This window comes from Eleginops maclovinus, chromosome 22 (genome assembly GCF_036324505.1).
Source record: "Eleginops maclovinus isolate JMC-PN-2008 ecotype Puerto Natales chromosome 22, JC_Emac_rtc_rv5, whole genome shotgun sequence".
Taxonomy (NCBI): domain Eukaryota; kingdom Metazoa; phylum Chordata; class Actinopteri; order Perciformes; family Eleginopidae; genus Eleginops; species Eleginops maclovinus.
Window position 1 is genome coordinate 11935476 of NC_086370.1, and position 22423 is coordinate 11957898.

Here is a 22423-nt window from a genome sequence, read left to right on the forward strand (position 1 = left end):
GCATTGTAATTATAAATGGCATTTCCATGGTAGAAGAACACAAACACATTTCATTAAAAAAACAAAACGATTGGTTTATTAATATTGTTTGTACATAGCAAACACTGTAAGAGCAGCAGAGGACCAGAAGTTGTGTTGTGTGTGTCAGTGTGTGTTTGTCTGGTTGTGTGGATGTCTTGTGTTCAGCAGCAGGGCGGGTTCTCCTCTTCGTTGGCTTCGCTCCGGTCACATGAACAGTGGCGAGCATTTGACTTGAACATTGCTCCAACTTGACATTTACTCCTCAGCAAAGGCAAAGAATAATACATTAAAAAAATCCTTCCTAGTGCCAAATGACAAGTGATAAATTAATTTGAATATTTGGATGGTGTTCATTTCATCAACGTTAAACCAGTGTCTCCTTCCATTCAGCGAGGCTTACCACACATTTTTCAGCCTCTAGGAAAAATAAGATTCCTCCCTCCTCTTCTTAACTGCCCCTTGGGTAAACAGTTTGAAAGTGCCATAGATTTGTTCCCCCCCACCCATCCCCCTCCCTATTTAAAAAAAAAAAGGATTCCTCAATGCCTTTTGAGAGGTCTCTTCACCAGTGAGAACAACACATGTGGCAATAGTTACTTTACAATATTGTTTATACAAGAATTAAAGCCAATCCTATTCTTACAGTATGTACAATCCCAACCTTGCCCCTCCCCCCCAGACCATGGGTGGATAAAGACACAGCGACGCTGTCCTCCATAGGTCCAGTTGTCCTCTGAAATGATATTGTATTAGTTCCTCAGTTTAACTCCATGTGCCTTCAGCCGTTACATCCTCTTCTTCACGTCCACAGTTCTTTTTTCTTTTGCCGAGAGCGTACAGTAGTGCTTTCATTTGTAAATGTGGAAGCTGCAGAGGAGGGTCCATTCACTCTTCATCCGTACAAACCTAAAACAGACAAGAGATGCGGTAATAGGAGCTTTTTGGATGACCAGTTTGCCATACCGATAACTTAAAATGGGAGTGTTTCACTTAAAACATCCGTTCTGCTCAGTATGCCATAGCGGTCTCTCACCTTGACAAACGGGTGGTCTAGCAGCATGCTAGCTGTCCAGCGCCGTTTGGGTTCGCTCTCCAGACAGTGACCGAGGAAGTCTTTTCCCTCTGTGCTCAGCTTCTCCGGGATGGGGGGTTTGTGGCCCATGCCCACTTTGTACATGATCTGGAAGTTGTGCTCATATTCGTGCCAGGGTCTCTGCAGGTTGACATTAAAAGATTAGAACATAACATAATTTCCTTGTGGGTTTATTTATTCTATTTTTAGAGAAGGGAATTTTCCTGAAGTAGTAAGAAAGGAGGAAATACATTTAAGGCCTTAAATATGTGGCCAAAAATGTGCCTTTGAAACGCTTCACTAGCAGGTTTTGTAGCTTTTACACAGCTATTTTTATCCAAACATCCTCAATGGTTTTTCTACTTAGGGAGCAGCAGTTCTGCTAGTGGGCTAACAGCTCCACGGATTGTGAAACTGAAAAGCAATTTGTTGCCAAAGCTTATCAGCATCTCACAGTCAAAAAGTTGTATTTAAAATTGGAAAAGAACCCTAAAATAGAAAATCTACTTGATATCAATGGTCATTAAATTCCAATTAACTCGACTGAAATACAATCCTTTCTTGAGGACGCAACAGCTGATCAACAATGCATCTCCTGTTTGCTATTTTAATAATTATAGCAGAGCAACAATAACCTAACTCAACAAAAGTATTCAAGCCCTTCCTACTTAGACTTGCACCATAGAAAACATCCTAAATAGGATCCAAGCTTGTTTAAATGTAAAGGATTTGTGACGAAGGAAAACTACTCAAGTGCTTTCCCATCACTCCTCACCTTTCCAGTCACCATCTCAATGAGAACGCAGCCCAAACTCCAGATGTCCGCTGCTCGACCGTGACCTTCGCCCTTTGCTCTGGTGATCACTTCAGGTGCCATGTATGCTAATTAAAACAGGAAATAACAAAGCGTTATTAAACATTCTGATTTATTTATTAGCGAAAAAATAATATGCGAGGTTCAGAAATATATTTGTCTATAATTCCATGTTATCAATGGGGAAACATTGGGAAGGTTTAATGTAAAAACTTATTCCTAACAAATATATAAAAATAAAGATTCCAGTTCAGCTGAAGGAGGTACATGAGCCACAAGGACTACCGAGACTTATCAATCATATGACGTGGGTGGACATCGATTAGTTAAAAGGGGAGAAAGTTGGAAATCAAGCCACAGGGACCCCTGGTGGTGGCATCCAGACCTACAATATAATTTCTTACCTGCTGTTCCCAGAGTGCTGTTCACCTCCCCTGGCATGGTGTGAGTGTTGTTCCTCAACTTGACTGAACAGCCAAAGTCACCGAGCTTAATCAGGCCCGACGATGTCAAAAATATGTTGGCTCCTGGTATGATAAAAGACAAAAAGTAGGTTGGGGTTAGAACATTCTCAGGCTCTCAAAACTTCCTGCACTTCCACTATAAACACTGTAAGAGAGTGTTATAGTATGCACCGCACCGCACCGCACCACATAAATAGAAGTGGAAAATGTACTAAGGAATTTCCAAAGGTTTACAGTAGGACGTTTCAAAAGAATAGGCAATGTTCAGAAAGATGTGCATTAATGTAGGGCATGTAGGTGTTGTGGGTGAAAAAGAAAGAACGAACAAGAGCACTTGACACTGACCTTTGATGTCCCGGTGGACGATGCCGTGTTCATGGAGGACGTTGATGGCTGTAGTGGTCTGTTTGCTGTAGAGCCTGATGACGTGCTCCTGCAGCCCCAGTCTGGAAACCTCCTCCAGCGTGCCCTCGTCACAGTACTCCATGAAGATGTACATCTCCTCCTACAGGTGAGAGCATTAAGACTTAGACCAAACTCCTTCAGTATACACCATGTGATGCTCCACAGACATTAACTTGTGCCTCTTACCCGGTGGAGCTCCACTCCGAAGTATCGCACCAAGTTTGGGTGTTTAATGCCTTCAAATATTTTCAGCTCATCGGCCGTCTCCTTGATTGTTTTGTGATCGTTTGGCTGGAATCGGATCTGGTTGAAAAAATAAAAACTAGTTTTACAACTACCTGCAGATCTTGTGATTATTTAAAAAAAAACCTATGAATTCATTCTGCACACCTCCTTCATGGCCATCAGTTCACCGGTGTCAACGTTGATGCAGGTGTACACCTTCCCATACTGGCCCTCACCTGCACATAAAACATTACATCACTGCCTGTGTGAGGGACACATAACACACATCATAGGAAAAACTGATAAAGGAAAAATCATTAGGCAGCCGTACCTATCTTGTTGCCCCTCTGCCACTTGAACGTCACCTTCCGGAGCCCAACGTGCATTACGTTGTCATAGGACTTTGGTGTGTGACAGACTTGGCCGATGATGTTGCGCTGCTTCATCACACTGTAGCGCTTGTCCTCAAACTTTCGGATTGAGTGACGGACGGCCTCCATGGGGCTTTGCCGTGCGGCAGTGACTGAGATTTGATAAAGGGAACAAGATGCATCATTTTCATGTTAAAAAACACTCCCTATTGCAAGCTTAAGGTTATGGTTAGTTTGTGGTTAGTTTAAGGCAATTCAAAGTGCTTAACATATGCATTAACACTTAATAGTGGCTAATGCCTCTTCACTCTAAAATCTCACCCTTGGACTGGCTGATAAAGGTGCGGAGCTCCCAGCTTCGCCGAGCAGCACTGTTAGGGTCTCCCTTAGGATAGGAGGGCTCTAGAAAAAGGAAATGGCGGAAGAAAATTCAGCCTTTAAGCAGATTTTCTTTGCACAATGTGGATCTATGCATAGCACTGAATGCACCCACCTTCCCTGTCCTCTGTGGGGCTGGAGTGGCGACTCAGAGATTTGAAATGCAACTCCGCTGCGACCGACGACAGACGGTCATTCTCGTGATAACTAGATCCCCTGCAAGAACATGAAAGCAACAGATGAAACACAGTGCTTCAATCAAAAGCCCACTGTGGGATTATTCTGTGGCCAAATTAAGGATCAACGCAGAGTGCAATCACTTCTGCCAAGATTGCACTTTATATTTCATCATCGCAAAACTCCATGCACTTAGTGAGTCACTTATGTTTAATTAACCGTGGGAAATTAAAGAAATACCAGCCGCTGCTTTCTAAAAGCATCTTTATGATATGAAGCACTTTGACTTGAAAGGGTTGAGAGATCATTTTCTACTTGAGATGCTTTTGAGTAAAATATTCCTGGACAGAAAATTACATAAATGCTGTAAATTGTATAAACAATCTCACTAATCAAATATTACATAATGCCATGCAGGATAGTCAGTATCAGGGAACAGAAATACGGATAAAATCTTCTGAACTTTCAGGAGATTGAGCCAATTCTCCGTATGTTGTTGGAAGCCCATTAGCAGTCAGCATGCATCAGAGTCATTACACAGCTCAAACACACGGGAAGGTTAGATCTCTAGAGGGCATTTTCTGATTTCATAAACACACAGAAACAAACCAAATACATAATTGCAGTGAATCACCAGCATCAAAGCAGGACTGATGTTAATAGCACTAAAAAGCAGAATGTCATAGCCCGCTCGTTTCTTTCAAGTACTGCGTTATTTTTCATTTTCACACCATGCACAACAATCACATTCTCCTCATTTAACTCATAACAAGCCTGGGGTAATGCTATTTGTCTGACTCAGTGACATTTAGCAGAGCTTTTAAAAGCTACAGTAACACTCATTCTGAGGATTTTCTTGAACTATAATGCCTTTTCTTTTGTAACATCAATGCCATGCATTTCATTATGGATATAATCATAGCATATTATCTTCTCAAACTTCATTTAAGCTGTAGTAAGCCTATTAGTGATTTAAATTATCAGCACAGCCATGCTGTAAAAGCAGCCTCAGTGCCTCAAATAACAAAAATAACATGTCAGGCAGGTTGTAAAGGGAAATACCACATTAATAAACAAAAGGGGAATCATTTGTGGTCCAAATATACTATTTGTTGAAACATAAACTGAGACTAAAACTAATACAAAAGATCAATGTTTGATATAAAGCCTAGGAAAAAAATACATTGACCAAAAGGAGACTGAGTTTGTGAACACAGTAGCTAACCTATTATCCAGGTATCCATAGTTATAGTGTTTGTTTAGATGCAATCAGAAGATAGAAAGCATATAATGAGCAATAAAAAACGGCTATAAAACAAAGTGACAAACCTAAATCAATTCAATAAAACAGCTATAATTTATAATCTCCTTATTACATTTTTAGAAGCTTTATAAAAGATAGGATTGTGACAGCTTTTGTTTTTGTCTCTGTGGCTGTGTTTTGACAGCAGTTTCTAGCAGGTGACTTCGGGGGGGGGGCTACCTGACATCACTGGGGCTGCTGCTGGGTGCTTTGGTGTGGCTCTGTTCCCCCGGGCCCTGCGGAACGGGGCGAGGGCCGTTGGGGAACAGCTGGTTCCGGAGGTCACAGGGGAGACTTCGAGAGCTGTGTGGTGAAAAAACAAACTGAGGAAGAGCGCTCTGTCTTGGATGGAAAGCTGGCTGGAGTGGGATGTGGGACATGTTTCTGTGTGACTGGTTGGACAACATAAACACACACACATACTCACTCAGACTCACTCAGACAGTAAACAAATAAACACCACTGACTTGCAGAAAATACACCAGAAGCTCACATCAAACACAAGCTCAACAACTACAGCGTAAAACATCAGTAGGCATACAAAGCAAAGGGGAGGAAGCAGAATGAGCCATGCAGGAAAGAGCACAGTAAGCACACGGATTATTGTATCACCATGTAACTCTAGGCACTTACCTGAAACCTTCAGCATTAGGGATAAACAGATTGGGGTTTGGAGGGTCACTATGGCAGCGAGGGACCTTTACAGGACGAGGACTATTCCTGGGAGCTGAAAATAAAAAAACACCCAATCCCTAATTTAGTCACGACACCAACGGAAGGGAAACAAAGACACAACTTTGGGAGGTATCTACAATGAAACCTAGATTTTGAAAATTCCATTACCGTAGCTGTATAAGGGCAAAGCACTCATGTTTCTATAACAGCATACATCCAGTGGTCAGATGGATATCTTAACGTATACTGTAAAAGACACTGTATGGTGCTGCTTTACTCCAAGTCATACAGATATTTAGTTCCAGAAAAAAACTGTTCTAGTACATTGTGTTGCCCCCGTATCAACCAAATATCACACCCTTATTGCCTCCAAGTTTACACAACGGAAGACCTTTTTTTTCAGGAAATTATTTTGCCCACATATTTCTGTCTTTATGTCTTTTTCACTTCCACAGTGCCACTTAATGCCGATTTGAACCATTCATAAGAGCAATCAAGGAGTGCAGCTCTATTTTTGTATATTTTGTATACAAGCACTACTTTGGTATATTACTTAATATTTGTTTTAAATGATTTTTTGACCTAGTTTTTAACCTTTTTTTAAGTTATAATATTCAAACTTGCCTACAGAAACCACAGTTTACTACTTTGACTACAGAGCAGCAGCATTGAGTTGCTTATATGAGCCTCATTAAACATGGAGGGTTTTCAGGCAAGAACATTTTAGAACATACAAATCTTCTTTGCTATTCTATGTAAACTGAATTGGTATCACATTGCTGTTGTGCCTGCTTTGTGTAACAGCCTGTCCACCTGGTTGTGAACCTTCTGCAGAATATAAACACTGAAATAAATCTACAGTTCCAGATATGCCACCAATAGTTTGTATGACAGAGGAGACTCTTACCAATGTACATGCCGGTCACTGGGCTATGAGGTTTTCCAATCACATGTCCAATACATTCATTCATCAAAGCTTGTAAATTCTGCAGAAAGACATGTACATTCACGAATGTTAGGTTAAAAAATACACTACATTTAAAGCTTGTGGTGATTTTTTTTTAGAGAATGGCGAAGGGAATAAAACAGTCATAATTACCAAGAAGTCATCCTCTGGCAATGCTGATATAAAGGCAGGTTCGATAGCCTGGAGAAAATCAAAACCCTGAGTCGCCCACCTGCAGGTCAAACATGAGAGTCAATCAGCATGTTCCAAAACTTCACTCTGTACTGTTTTCATCAAATTCACATACTCATCACTTTAAATATCATATACAAATATTGCATAATGCTGATATTCTATTGTTTGTTGTGAGAAATATACGAGTAGAATGTGTTCTAACATGGTTTGATTTATTATGTCAGAGGTTTCAGTGTCCTCATCTTGTTCTTATAGGTACTTCCTGTGATCCTCTGGAGGTAATGTTGGAACATTTCTAAATATTTAACAAATATGACAACTGACTTTATGCCCACTGTGCCTATTTCTGTTTGCGTATTTGTCTCAATATTAACATTTCTTATTATCTAAAAAAACAAACAAACAAGGGAATAGAAAATATCTATCCTTATATATATCTATTGTTTTCTATGAAAAAACCTAAAGGCTTCACACTATTATCAGAGCACAATGTTGCCATGGTAGCTTGTTATAGCTCAAAGCCAAAGCTCTTGAGAACGATAGCTTACACAAATGTGCATTTAATAGAATTAAAAATACAGCAAAGCAAATAAGGACTTTATGACACATTTCCACTCATCTCCTGTGAATCATACTCTTGAGAATAAATCTCAAGCTTTCCTCAATCTTAGTCTGCAGATTGATTATGCTGATGGGAAACATTGTGATCTTCTATTATCCAATCTTATTTTCACTAAAAGGATGGCTTATTTATAATAGGGTTTCAAAATTCATAATTGATGGAAAGTAAGGCCTTACCTCGGCTTGGTGCCCCTGCCACTCTCACATTTGGTCAGGACATAGGTCATCCATTTGCGGGCGAAAGTTATGTAGCGTTCCCCAATCCTCTGCCTGAACTCCCCTGACATCAGGCGCACCACCTCCTTGTGGTACTGTAAATAACAAATAAGCACACAAAGCTATAGTAGGAAGAACTGCCCATTACAACAATAAAAACATTAGTTAGTTAGAGAAGAAATATCTGTGCACAGGAATAGATTGCATATGTAGCATCCAAAGCATTACAGTTACCTCAAAGGCAAAATTGTAGCCCTGTATCATGGCCTCCCTGTAGTACTGATGCAGAGTGGCTGACTCCGACTCCTCCACCTCGGCCTCAAACTCTGTTGTGAACATGTACTCCACCCGGTCGATGGAAGTGCTGATCTTAATGCAAAGCTGTAGTGCCTCATCCTTTGATGGGACAGAGAAAAAGGTATGTTTGTTACTATTGTATAGATCCGTTTAAGTAGAACACCTTAAAGTCAAAGCTCCAGTGGATGCATTCAGAGGTGATGACACAAGAGAGAACGGATGTGTGGTATTGTGGCTCTGAATTAACTAGATATGAGACTTTAGTGATTTCCTTTTTGAGAATAACTTCTAAAATATGGCCTCATGTCTATTTTCAGGTATTGTTTATAAGCGGAAAATGTAGTGTAATAGACACTGAATAGTAGGACATTAACATGCAGCTGTCTGTTATATAGTCATATTGTGTGGCTATTGAAGTACCTTGAGCTCCTCCAGTGCACTTGCGATGAGCGGCTGACTCGATGTTTGCTCTCGGCTAAGAGTGAGCACATCCTCCATGGATTGCTGAAAGTTCTTTCGCTGGGTCACCAAATGAGCAGACTGCATCACGATCAAGAGCATGCTATCCACCTGAAATCAAATTTGACCAATGGGAGGCTTGTAAACTCGAAGAATTCAAACAAACACACAGATTAAAACAAGAAAATGTCACAAACCTTCATGGCTCTAAGTGTGTCAACAGTTTCCACCTGGGGGACCAGTTTGAGCAGCTCTCCGTCCCACTGAGCCCAGTCAGAGTCAGTATTTGAGTCACCGGCTCTGTGTTTACTCATGAGCAGGTAGGCATCATCCTCTGCAATTTCATCAGGCTCTTTGGAGCAGTCTTTGCCAGCAGCAGCGTTGAGAAGCTGTAGGATGAGAGGCCTCTGGTCCATCAAGCTACAGGGGACAAAAACCTGCAGCTCCTCCAAACCCAGAATCTGAACCTGGATATAGAAAAAGGAGGTTAAACGGGTTCATAAATGACCCGAGGACAGATAGGTTTGAATGAAAAACGTATTCAAAAGCAAAGGCACCTTGACATATTTTCCCTTCTTCAGTGCATCCAGGAGACAGGTCACCCCGTTAGTGATACTGAAAACGGCAGCAACTTCTAAATCCTGCACAGAGGGAATCAAACAAAGTGTGTGTCAGAACACAACGTCCCAGTTCTTTGGTGAGCAGAGAAAACAGGGTCACAGATACACTGCCAGTTCAGCACTGTTATGGCTTTCTATTTCAGGGGAGATAAAATTATTTGCTGCTGTCTCTCACCTTGCGAAGCATTTTGGCAAAGCCCAAAGCCTTGGACGCTCGCTCCCTGGCCTCGTGGAACAGCTCTTTGAGGGACCGACTGGTCTCGATTACTGACCGCCTTAAAGGATCAAAATGTTTAAAGATTGTCAAAGTTCGTATATGAAATATGAACACTGACTCAACAAAAAAACAAATGCTCCCTCTTACCTGATCTCATCTGAGGCGGTGCTGTCATCTGCACATTCCCAGAATTCATTGCCACTTTTTTGCAGGCCGGCATCCAGGAACTCTCCAGTGGATTTAAGCAGCATCCCAGCAATATCACTGCAAAGAGGAGGATATTCTCAGTTTAACAAAAATCATTATTGATACTCTTAAAAAGGACAGCTGCCTGTTTAGCCATCGAAACAGGATATACAGTAAGGTCCATTAATATTTGGACAGAGACAAAGTTTTTCTAATTTTGGTTCTGTACATTACCACAATGAATTTTAAATGAAACAATTCAGATGCAGTTGAAATGAAGACTTTTAGCTTTAATTCAGTGAGTTGAACAAAAACATTGCAACAAGTCTTGAACTCATGGACATCACCACACGCTGGGTTTCCTCATTTTTAATGCTCTGTCAGGCCTTTACGGCAGCGGTTTTCAGTTGCTGTTTGTTTGTGGGCCTTACTGTCTGAAGTTTATTCTTTAACAAGTGAAATGCATCCTCAATTGGGTTGAGATGAGGTGACTGACTTGGCCATTCAAGAATATTCCACTTCTTTGCTTTAATAAACTCCTGGGTTGCTTTGGCTGTATGTTTTGGGTCATTGTCCATCTGTATTATGAAATGCCGCCCAATCAATTTGCCTGCATTTGGCTGGATTTGAGCAGACAGTATGTCTCTGAACACCTCAGAATTCATCCGGCTGCTTCTGTCCTGTGTCACATCATCAATAAACACTACTGACCCGGTGCCACTGGCAGCCATGCATACCCAAGCCATCACACTGCCTCTGCCATGTTTTACAGAAGATGTGGTATGCTTTGGATCATGAGCTGTACCACGCCTTTTCCATACTTTTTTCTTGCCAGTCTTCTGGGAGAGGTTGATCTTGGTTTCATCAGTCCAAAGAATGTTCTTCCAGAACTGTGCTTGCTTTTTTAGATGTTTTTTAGCAAAGTCCAATCTAGCCTTTCTATTCTTGACACACACTTAGTCAGAGTCAGACTCGAGTCCAAGTGTGTGTGTGTGTGTGTGTGTGTGTGTGTGTGTGTGTGTGTGTGTGTGTGTGTGTGTGTGTGTGTGTGTGTGTGTGTGTGTGTGTGAGTGTGTGTGTGTGAGTGTGTGAGTGTGTGAGTGAGTGAGAACTAACATGTGCCACAGTAATGTGGCAATGAGAAGGTTGTTTTTTTCTCAGGTGTTGCCTCTGTAAGTGTGTGTGGTTGTGTGTGTGTGTGTGTGTGTGTGTGTGTGTGTGTGTGTGTGTGTGTGTGTGTGTGTGTGTGTGTGTGTGTGTGTGTCTGTGAAAATAAGAAGATGTCTGATGAACTTAAGATGAATAGCATTTGTGAACAGTGTGTTTGACATCTGTGCACAACTAGAACATCTGTGCAACAGAAATCAGTACAGTTGAGAGAAAAATACGGCTACAATCATCAGGAAACTGTAGAGAGAGACAGAGAGAAAGAGAAAGAGAAAGAGAGAGAGAGAGAGAGAGAGAGAGAGAGAGAGAGAGAGAGAGAGAGAGAGAGAGAGCGAGAGAGAGACAGAGAGCGAGAGAGAGAGCTAACGTGCCAAAGCAATGAGAAGGTTGTTTTTTCATGCAGACCGGACGGACAGCTCTCGACTAGGCTTTCGTTCCGCGGCGCAATCGCATCTTTTCCGTAGGTGAAACTCGGGAAAATCGTGAATATTAATGAGGGGAAAGCAGGGGATTATCCAATCACGTTGGTTAAATCCCTGATCCAATCCAAAAAGGCCAAAATCCGCCACATGATTGCATAGCTCGCGCTTGCCTGCCGACTTGTGACTTGCCAAACAGTCACTTGGTCCCACCACTGATTCTTGAGGCTTACGAGTGGCTTGCACCGTGCAGTGAACCGTCTGTATTTACTTTCATGCCGTCTTCTCTTTAGGGTAGACATGGAAATTGATGTGCCTACCTCCTGGAGAGTGTTGTTCACTTGGTTGGCTATTGTGAAGGGGTTTCTCTTCACCATGGAAATGATTCTGCAATCATCCACCATTGTTGTCTTCTGTGGAAGTCCAGGCGTTTTTGCGTTGCTGAGTTCACCAGTGCTTTCTTTATTTCTCAGGATGTACCAAACTGTAGATTTTGCCACTCCTAATATTGTAGCAATTTCTCAGATGGGTTTTTTTCTGTTTTTGCAGCTTAAGGATGGCTTGTTTCACCTGCATGGAGAGCTCCTTTGACCGCATGTTGTCTTCACAGCAAAATCTTCCAAATGCAAGCACCACACCTCAATCCACTCCAGGCCTTATATCTGCGTAATTCATAATGACATAACGAAGGAATTGCCCACACCTGCCCATGAAATAGCCTTTGAGTCAATTGTCTAATTACTTTTGTTCCCTTTAAAAGAGGGTGGCACATGTTAAGGAGCTGAAACTCCTAAACCCTTCATCCAACTTGAATGTGGATACCCTCAAATGAAAGCTGAGAGTCTGCACATTATGTCCATGTCCATTATATAACTATAAATGGAATATGTTTCAGTAAACAGGTAAAAAAACTAAACTTGTGTCAGTGTCCAAATATATATGGACCTAACTGTACTTGCTGTAATCACTCCTCTTTAACTTCAATCAAATGAAGTTTGCAGGTAAGTAACTGACCAGAAGAGCTTCCCAGACTGGGCCTCCCCTCCACGGATGTAAGGAGTGATGACCTTGGTGAAGTTCCACTCCTCCTCTAACAGGTTCTTTAAGCTGTGAGAGGCCTGAGGCAGCTGCTGCAACATCTGGATCCAACTGTGCATGTAGTCGAAGTAGACCTACAAACAAAGCGACATATGTTGGATCACCACAACCTACATTTTAATATTGCATACAGCGAGACTATCTCTCTTAATAGGAAACACATTTAAATACTGTAACTTGAAGTAGAGAAGGGAAAAGAGTCTGACCTCGAGCATCTTGTGAAGGTCCTCTTCAAACTCGTCAATATTGGCATTAGTCTGCAAGCCCTGAGCATCAGTCACCACGCCTCGCAGCATGAACTGATAATACTGCTTCATCAGAAGGCCACCTTTAAGGACCTCCTTACACTCACGCACCAACTGCAGAGCACAAAACAGACTTGATTAGCATTTATTTACTGTATGACATAATTCCTCCTATAATAATTAATTCAATATTTAAAGTTTGAGACTAAATTAACTATGATTAACCATTTACGTGATAATCTATATAGACGAATTACACAACTTTCTAGTAGACTTTGGAGTAACAGTAACACATAATTCAACTCAATAGTAGTCCTGCGTCCCTATGGAAATTACACATACACGTTAAGGCTACTGGGTTAAACAACATGTATGTGTTTTCCATAAGACTGGTCCCTTTTATTTAAGCAAAATAGGCAAGCAATGGAACTTGTATATCTGTGTTCAGTCACACAGCATGAGTGGGGCCGCCTGCTTAGAAGAGTCACTTAAAACCGTCGCTTGCCTGTTTGATACTGAGCAGGGAGGGCTCTCCAGCAGGCCTCTGTTCAAGTCGCAGTTTAAGGCATTCGTGAATGACGTTGAGAAGGACTCTGCACAGCACGAGGAACGCTGGCCGGAAGGATGGGAGGTCCATGTCCAGCAGATCCTCCCAGGACACCTGGTCGGCTCCGAGCTCTGGGTCAGCCGGACCGCTGCAGGACACATGGCGCGACAGCTCTGGCAGGTAATCACTGTACAGCATGGGGTCGGGGAAGTCTGCAAACTGAGGGTGGAAGATCCAGGAATAATTCAACATGTCTTATAGAGACCCATGGCTGACAATATTAAAATAATTGGCTTCATAATGAATTTGTATTTGATTCTGCTAGTTAATAAATGAAATTGAGACTTTGCTGCCCCATCTCAAACATGCACCTGCAAACATTTGAGATGCATCTGTATTGTACTGCACAATAAAATTTAAATTGACCAAAATATGACCATTTGGTATGTGCAAATAAATATAATCTCAATAATAAATTCACCTAGCATCTTTTCAGCTGAAAGCCAGTATTCAAACACTCCCTAACAGCTCCATAAAAGGGTAAGGCCATTTCATACAACCCGATGAGCTGATTATCCTTTGCAATAAACTCAATTTCTAATAATCCTCTCCTTTTACAGCGCTCTTTGTCTTTCTCTAGGATGTGTTTGCACAACCTGTTTATAGCCTGGCTTCTGGTAAGCTCCAAATGCTGTTTCCTCAAGTGCCTAATTAAATTACTATCATGTACACTGCAAACACTACAATTAACTGTGGGACTGCGTTCACTCTGCACTAATACAGCAGTCTGGACTGCTTTGAAATGGAAGCCCTTTATACCATGATAACTGGAATATGACACAAATAGTATTTACTACATAACTTACACACGCACAAAGGTAGGAGCATTATTTTGTATTTCATCACATATATTTCTGATTTATATGAAACCTCTGTATTCTTGAATGGCTGCTTGACAATTCAGTGACTACTTACTTCCTTCCTTTACCAATGCTGCTCTAAAAACCATATTCTACAGTGTTCCTTTGCTTGGACATTGTTGGAGGAATATTGCATATTTTCTGATTGTAAAGCACCACATGAGGCTTCAGGCGGATCATTGCTTTTTTAAACCTGAAATTAAAATCAGTTTGCTGAAAAAGAATGCAGTCAATGGTCTTATATATCGTTTTGTTCACAACTGAACTCCCAATGGAGAACCTATCTTTGATATAGTGTATATTGATTGATCTTTTAAATATGATCTTGTATTTATAAGATTTTTTTTAAAAGGCCACTACAATATCTTGAAGTCCAAGATGGTGGGTTAAAATAGTTTGTTTTGTAAAATTGACAGATACGTTTTTTCAATTTAAATTATGCAAATTAACAAATTGAGTACTCAGTGCATGCATTGATTCAGAACTGGTCAAAAGGCTGCATGTGTAAGTATATTTAAATCATTACTTTTTTACATTTTCTTTTTTTATAGTTCATCACATTTTATGTACTATGTGTGGGACCATATACACATAATTTAGAAAGATGAAAAACTTGTAAATGTTGAAGTTCCCTGCAGCAGAACCTTTTCTTTGTGTGTGTGTCAGCAAAGAGAACTCTACTTTTTTAGGATACCTAATGGTAATCATACTTATTTGCAGTTAAGAATTGATGCTCACCTCCAGTGCAGGCGTGTGCTGGAGCAGCGCCGCTCTGCACCTCTGGAGAGAGCGGTCCATCAGCTTGTGCAGTCGGAGGATCAGTTTACGCAGACCCATCTGTTTCAGAGCTTTATCCACAAACGGCCTGTAGATGGCTGTAGGGCAGAATACCCCTCCCGCTATCATTTCTGCACTCCCTGCTGTGGCTGTGGGGAGGAACTCCTCTTCTGACAACAACCGGGCGAATTTAGGAGTCAGGGTGGGAGACAACTCCTCCTCTGCTACACGTCCCAGAACCCCCTCATCGTCCTCAGCCTCCCTGTCCTCTCCATCGCTTTCAGCTGTATAAGTGGCTGTCGAATCGTTCTCCTCATCTTCCTCATTCTCATCTTCATCATTGCCCCGGGAGCAGCGCGGTGAAGGAATCTCAAAGACAGGCCACCCGATACGGGATAAATCGTGGAGGCCGAGCACAGTGGCCATAACGCGCAGCTTCTGGTTGAGGTCCTGGGTGATATTGAGCCACAGGCAGAGCGCCTGCACCCTGCCCTGGAAGTCTCGCGCTGCATACTTCTCATAGTCCTTCTGCAGGGCCTGCAAAGAGGGATACAAAGCTTCCACAGACTCCAGCAGCTCAATAACACGCTTGACCTGCTCGAATGCGAGCCGCTGCCGTTGAAGGTGCTCCCTGCAGTCTGCCCCAGAGCCCAGAGGCTCTGCTGCATTCATTGCCGGTGAGGGGAAAGCGCTAAAGCCCCAGGGGTCTACTCCACAGTGGTTGGTCTCTGCTAAGGCAGGCTCCCTCTCCTCTCCACAGACTAGATCTGGGACAGTCTCATAGTCCTCCTGAATATTTTGAGACCCTGAACACTGGGCCCCTCTAAGGCTGGCATAGTTTACCTTAAAGTGCTGCACCTCGTTGATGATGTCCGGTATGGCCTGGCGGGCAGTGAAAAGAAAAAGGTCTTGGTCGCCGGTGGAGCGTCGTGCATGCCAAGCCTGCAGCTCCAACCATATGACCTCATTGTTGTGACCCATGAAAGCCATGTTCTCCAGGCCTCTCTGCTCCTTCTCCTTCCTCTTGGAGGACATAGATGTAAGTTTGAGAAGCAGCCGCAGAGTTTCGAAGAACTTGAGGCGGTCTGCGGGACAGTCTGTCCTGGAGGTCTGACGGTGGGTCCGGACTATGTGGGGCATGGAAACGGGAAGTTTGCAACTGCTGCAGCCCAAGCTCAAGTAATGCTTCCTGGGATCCATGTTGACGGTGTTGAAAGGGCTTGACTTTGAGAGTGGATCCAGCATGAAGGAGCCTTCAAAAGTCTTCTTGTGATCTCTCTCCGTGGAGCGCAGTGTGGCCCTCTGTTTCTTGCCCTGCTTGTAGCTGTGCTCCTCAGGAGGCTCTGCTGGCTTGGGATTCTCTCCCAGGACGGGTGGGGTGACTTCCACTGGAATAAACACAAAATCCCCCCGTCAGTACAATTCATGTAAAAGGGAAGAACATTGTTTAAAAAGATCTCGATTCAGCCCAATAAACGTATAAACTTACCCTTGTTGGGAGAGCGACCAGCAGTCCTGGACTGGCTGTTTCGTTGATGTTTGCCAGACATGCGTTTCATCTGGCGGGAGGTATAAGGAGGCGTTGTTCCGTACACAACTTCGTCTTCCTCACTGGGAGAATCCCAGGTATCATCTGCCGCCGAGTTCTGTCTGGATACATCTCCCACTGGTTTGGCTGGCCTGTCAACATTTATTGACACATTTTCAAAATTTGCATCTTTACAATCACCTGCAACTAAAAGGTGTGTAGTGCCAGCCAAAGAGCTTTGGCCTTGTGAAACTATTTCAGTCCTATCATAATGAAACCAAAGAAATGTGTGTGCAAATTCAAACACTGTGATTTTTTGGACCCTTAACAGTGTGCACAGCAAATCTCATTTAAGGCCACGGCAAACAGGTTGCTAAAGTGCAACTAGACTGAATGTCTGCCTCTACATTAATCAGACTGACGAGTCGTCTGTCCTCTGGAGCCTGATCTCTCCTGTGGTCGTGCACAGCAGCAAAAATCTGTGCATGACCACAGCTGTCGAGAAACAGGATAACAATCTATGGCTTCACTACAGGCCTCTTGCTCTAGGTAAACATATTGGGGGGGAAATGGTAACGCTCATTAACCCTTTCTGCTCAGTCATCATAAATGCTGCACAAGCCAAGATTTAATGGAGCACTGAGTGACTCACCATAAGTGTGTAGTTGTTGTCAGATTGATGCAAACAGAAAATCCCTTACATGTGTTTATAGTTAATGTTGAGCAACAATTAAGAAGGAACATATTGTTTTTTTGAAATCATTCTTCTTGTGAATTTCCGAAAATGAAAGGCAGAATGCAATTACACAAACTTGAATCACTTCCGTCTGGGAAAAGAGTAAAAGTAGATAGAAAAGAAAGCAGAGTGGAGCAGCACGCCTTTCCAGATTACAATGTCAGAGCTTTGTTCCCTAATGCCTTCCTGAGGGGCTTTTAACAGGATTAGAGAGAAAGGTTGGAAGATCTGACCCTGCCGACAAAAACAATAAGAGAGAGAACAGGGGGTATGAAAACAGGCGTTATAAATGCTGGCCGCCATGTGTCCCACCATCGATCATCTGACTGAAAGGCATACCCCAACACGCGCCTGCTTGCGTCTGTGCAGAAGGAGTTGAAAGGGGCACACTCGCTGTGGAAGTGTGTATGTGTTAAGGGAGGGGGGTTAATCTGGAAATCACTTGCTTAAGCTTTTCAAGGAGCCACATAAAGAGCGAGATAGACCCAACTTCTATTGCCCATCTGCCCCACTGCTTACACACACAGAGTCCCCTGGGAGCAGCAGTGGAACTACAGCAGACACCTGCTGCAACTATATGTGAAGAAAGCCTCCAGATCAACACTTCCTGAACAAAACATACTGCAAGAATAAAGTCAAAAGCACCACCATTTTACCACAGCAGTCTTGCAATTACAGAATAACTCCTGCATGAAAGAACACTGGTGCCTTTATGAGTGCATTGTATGGGAAACTGTGGAGGGGCTTGTTCTGCAGGAGCTGGACACCACAGTGATCTTTTCAGTATGCAGGCGCAAGAACGGCACAGTAAGCAATTAGTGTGTTGCAATAAGCTCTTAGCAGCAGACAATTTGCTGTGCTTTTGCAATGCCACAAATGATACCGGTATCAGGAAACTGCATAAAGAGAGTAGCAAATGCCATCAAACTCTTCTACTGCGGTTATCACAAATATGATCACAATGTGCGTACATTTGTAAACATTTCAAAGCATGCACCGGTGCGTGTGGCGTCTGAAGACAGAAATAGCACATGCATTACAGAAGGAAAGAGACCAAATTTTATAAAAAGACAGCCTACGCAGAACAGTGTGACTAAATCACTCAGGAATGACAACGGAACCAATGACGCCACCACTGCCGGTTGTTTGTTTGGTTGCCATGAGACGCTGCGGAAAAGGACTGTCCAAATTCCTCTTCTGAATTATTTGCTTTCTTCATAGAGCCTACTCGAAGCCTCACAGTGAAAGTTACAGGCCTGCATGCCCTGCAGTTAACCGATGCAGCACTATGGTCCACAAGCTGTCCCTGCCTGGCTGCCGCTAGTGAATTATCACTGCAGATGGCGTCTGGCTGCTCTCAATGGCTCATCTGATGGCTCATTGGGGCTCCAATAAAGGCCAGTGGAATGCTAGAGCCCCAAGGCCGAAACACTGAGTGCATAATAAACAGCACAAAATTGAGAGTCTTTTCTATATAGCGACTGAAGCAGTGATACGAAGGGCTGCCAGAGTCAGGGGGGCCTGACCTTTGACACCAACCATCCACACCATTATACCAGGAAGGGGCACTCTATTGTATGGTTGTGACGCGTGGCCTGTGAGGCCCACAGCTGAATAGCACACAGCTGGTTGGTGAGCACACTTGCTCACAATGCCTAAACTAAAGGGGATTTTTCAGAGAGAGGAAAGGAGGAGAAAGGGGGCCGGGGTTTTGTAAGAGCACACTCTCTACCAATTAGGTCATGCTGGCATGACTGTTGCTGGCTAGGCTAAATCCAGATTTTGATTACCCCCCACACTAGAAAGAATGTGTCAACTGGCTACTAATTTAAGCCTATGGTTAACTAGTAAGGCTAGAGAATATAAAAGTTGTGCACATTTCAATGGAACTGGGCTCATATTTACAACAGTATGCATCTCTGAGCTCTGCCTGTCTATCCCAAACAAACAGGCAATTTGCACCATAGGCTGAAAGAATTCAGAAACAAAGCACACAACGTACTTGACCCCACCCTTCTCTGGAACAGTGTGACATTTCCAGAAAGTGGACCTCCCAACCTCTCTTACTGGTGACTGTGCAAAGCATACTGTAGATGGACAACAGATGAGCTTCTGCTTCTGCAAGAAGTGATACTAAATCTAGTAGAGTTTTGTGCTTACTATCTTGCTTTAAAATCCCTTCACACCCAGAAATATGTGCATACTAAGAAAAGTCATATACCATACTGTAGCAGTGGAGGTGCATGTCATTAACCACAAGAAGTCACATGATGTAAATGAACCTAAATGTAGACTACATGCTGCAGCGTGAGGTGAATGGTTTAATCACATGTTTTTCACCTAATGCCACTTGCATCATATATCCAGGGCAGACAGTAGTCTGCTCCACCTACAACCTTTAATCTGACGCTGTACAGTCATAAGCAACGCCTTTGTCAGTTCCAACTTGTATTTAAGCGTCTTGCAGTTAAGCACATCATACATTTAAAATTAAACAAACGATCACTCTTCCTTTCCTGTCTTCTCTCATGATGATTTCACTCCTGCAGTGTACCAACAAGATCAACTGCCATAGTTTTAGAAGTTACAAAGATCTTATTGTTTAAAAGGAAGTGACAGACGAGAGTGGCAGCATGTGAGAGCAGCACACATTTGTCTGAATCAGGTGTGGGCAGAGACAGGATGCAGTTAGGAAATACTAGAGGACGGTCCATCTGTATACAGCCTGTGCTCCTGGCAAACGCAGGCATTAATGAGTTCTACTGAGCGTCTCCGGGGCTCCAGTCAGCTATCCACTGTGCACTGTTCACCACATCCTGAAATCTCTGGAATGCATGTTAGCCACAATGTCTTCAGACTGACTTTGGGAACAAGTCATTATTGACAAAGAACGTCTGTACTCGGTAATGATAGCACTAAATGGCCAAACAAGTAAATAACTAATCTTTTCTCAGAATAGCTGAGATATGGTTATCATATATTTCTGATGTATGTAAAAAATAAGGACCTGTCTCATACAAAAGAAAACCCTAATTTCATATTGAAAATAAAACTCATGTTGTGTTCCTGCACACGGGTAGCTTTTGCCATGTAAGCTAAATTCGGTCCAAGTTGTGTAGGTTTCTAATCCAATTACTATAGAAATGGCAACGCAAACAGATTGTCAGGCAGATCCAAATGTAGGCTCACTGACAGCATGCTATCTAGTAAAAACACACCTAAGGCTCTTCAGTGAATGATTTACCTTTCACCCTAAACTTTGTAAACACATTAAACTTGAGCAGCTGGAGAAAAACAGGATATTAATCTCTTGTAATCATGTCAACTTGTTTCCAGGGATGGCAATAGTATTTTTCTCTATGCAACAATGCCGGACAGCTAGGATCAGTGTTGCACAATCAAGCAAGCTGTTTGTGTGTCCACTGAGTGGTCACAGCAAGGCTGCAAGGGAATAACAACTGGCTGAGAGTCAATCATTACTGAAATAGTAGTCAAAATACAAGCTATTTTCTAAAAACCAAAGCAGATGAAAGAGCTGATCGAATGTGATAAATGCTTTCAAAGTCAATCGCTATACAGACAGACGACTGCATGTAAGGAGAACAGAGGAGAGGGGAAGACATAACAGCAGATTCCTGAGGGTCTGTCGCCGGCCGTCAGGGGCAAACACTGAGATTAGAAGACGTGCACATATGACAAAAACATCTTATGACCGTTTATGTGTATGCAATCCCCTGCGAGGGTTGCAAACGTATCGTCCAGTAACCTTGTCATCTGAGCACTAGAAATGCATACAGCATGATGAAACATTTGCTGCTGCACATACATTTGCAACAGATTGTCAACAAAGTTATAAACCACTAAAAGGTATGATTAAAATGGTTTTTTTTACATATGCATTAAGTGTATACTGCCCACAATCCACAGGCCCATATCATGATTCAGCAGATGAACGCAAGACAACAACACGAATGCCAAGTCCAGCTAGATGATTAACAATAACAGTGGAGCCACATGCTAGCTAAAGAAAGCGAAGTTTGAGAATGCATGGTCAAGCATACTCAAATAATCAATAACACACTTTGTATTCAACCTTACGAGTCCGCATTGTTAAAGTATCTAGTTACACCTCGGTCAGTTTCTGTCGGGGAACTTGCGACTGAACAATAAAGTGACAAGCGACAGCTAATAGTGGATGTTAGCTAGCTTATTCCCTGGCATGTTGCACAGCGGTTAATTGTTCGTAAATGTTACCTTATCATTTGGCGAGCATTTTGCCTTTTTCTCTAGCAACGGAAACTCGAACAAGAAGATAATATCTGCAGCAAAGTTAGCCTAAAAATGTTGCTCCAAAAAGTTTGCAACTCCAGTGTTGCAAATGCAGTAACTGCACGCCTACCACTATTTGACAGGAAGTCGATTCCTAGGAGATGCGCAAGCGCCGCCATAGAGCCAAATGGAGTGTTACGTTAAGCTCCCTATTTGGCAAGTGCGAGGTCCTGATGGTGTAGAGTCTGTTCAACAAATTCGCATACCTGCTGGGCTTGTTGCGATCCGGAGGCTCCATAGCAAAGCAGGGGCTTCTTGTTCCTAGCCGTGCATGAACTAAACCATGTCTAAGTTATATCAGACAGACTTTGCACCGTTAAATCTCTGCAAGAGAGGCGGATTGTGTCTCTTTTGAACACTTTCTATCCGCCGGCACAGTTGACTCTCGCTTGTGCGTATGCCGTCGCCATCTTTCCAACGCTCATTGAGGAGGAGTGCCACAGTTCTGCATTACTACGGCAACCCGGATAGGCCACTTACGGACATTGCTGTGCAGGGCCCCACTGCTAGGATTTAACCTCCAAGTACATCAGTCAAAACAGTTGTCATTTAATCACCTCATGACAAAATATGATGAATTATCATATAAAAAAAAAAAAAAGTGTGCAGTGGAAAATGCAATATGCTTCAAATGACTGCTGGGAATAATTTAATTAATTAATGAAAACCTAGTTTGATGTTGTCAGTAAAGGAATGGGGAAACTGATTTCAGATGACATTACACCATCGTGGAGTATTGTACGTAGTGCCTTCGATAATAATAAAGTAGGCTAGGAACCCAACGTGACAGGATGTCCGTCAGGTTCCCATTGTAATGTCGTGCAACACCCTGACACATGAGGAATTTCAGAAGCAAATGTAACCAGCGACCCATTGCCATTTGTATCTGCTTGGTCCCCATGAATCCCCTCTTTTGTAAAGTGCAGTGTATTCTATGCAGCATCCCATGCATTCTGGGGTTTCTGGGGGCCCCTAGTGGTCTTATAACAGCAGTC

The 22423-nt window shown here is 42.7% G+C and overlaps 1 protein-coding gene across 3 annotated transcripts; it reads right to left on the reverse strand.

Moving 5' to 3' along the window:
- Positions 1-614: 614 nt before the first annotated feature.
- map3k4 (mitogen-activated protein kinase kinase kinase 4) lies at positions 615-21831 on the reverse strand. Of its 3 annotated transcripts, none has more exons than XM_063875457.1 (27): positions 21635-21831; positions 16325-16515; positions 14797-16223; positions 13097-13357; positions 12553-12705; positions 12263-12420; positions 9624-9740; positions 9435-9534; positions 9197-9280; positions 8837-9106; positions 8601-8750; positions 8118-8279; positions 7845-7978; positions 7005-7083; positions 6813-6891; positions 5864-5957; positions 5411-5533; positions 3866-3966; positions 3694-3774; positions 3333-3524; positions 3167-3237; positions 2963-3079; positions 2717-2876; positions 2312-2434; positions 1869-1975; positions 1055-1234; positions 615-927 (listed from the first exon to the last, which is right to left on the reverse strand). In XM_063875457.1, exons 1-27 carry the CDS (start codon positions 21664-21666, stop codon positions 907-909), a joined length of 4767 nt encoding a protein of 1588 aa, XP_063731527.1. In that variant the 5' UTR covers positions 21667-21831; the 3' UTR covers positions 615-906. The 3 variants fall into 3 exon arrangements, with proteins under 3 accessions (XP_063731527.1, XP_063731528.1, XP_063731529.1); XM_063875458.1 differs by lacking the exon at positions 21635-21831 and adding an exon at positions 21354-21487; XM_063875459.1 differs by lacking the exon at positions 5411-5533.
- Positions 21832-22423: the final 592 nt, after the last annotated feature.

Bases quoted from the DNA above. Each gene is read 5' to 3' on its own strand.
- map3k4 (XM_063875457.1), bottom strand. From the start codon at position 21,666: ATGGAGCCTCCGGATCGCAACAAGCCCAGCAG. The intron at 9,107-9,196 runs GTGCCTTTGCTT...TTCTATATCCAG, and splicing joins AGAAGGGAAAATATGTCAAG to GTTCAGATTCTGGGTTTGGA. The intron at 8,280-8,600 runs GTACTTCAATAG...GTCCCATCAAAG, and splicing joins GTGCACTGGAGGAGCTCAAG to GATGAGGCACTACAGCTTTG.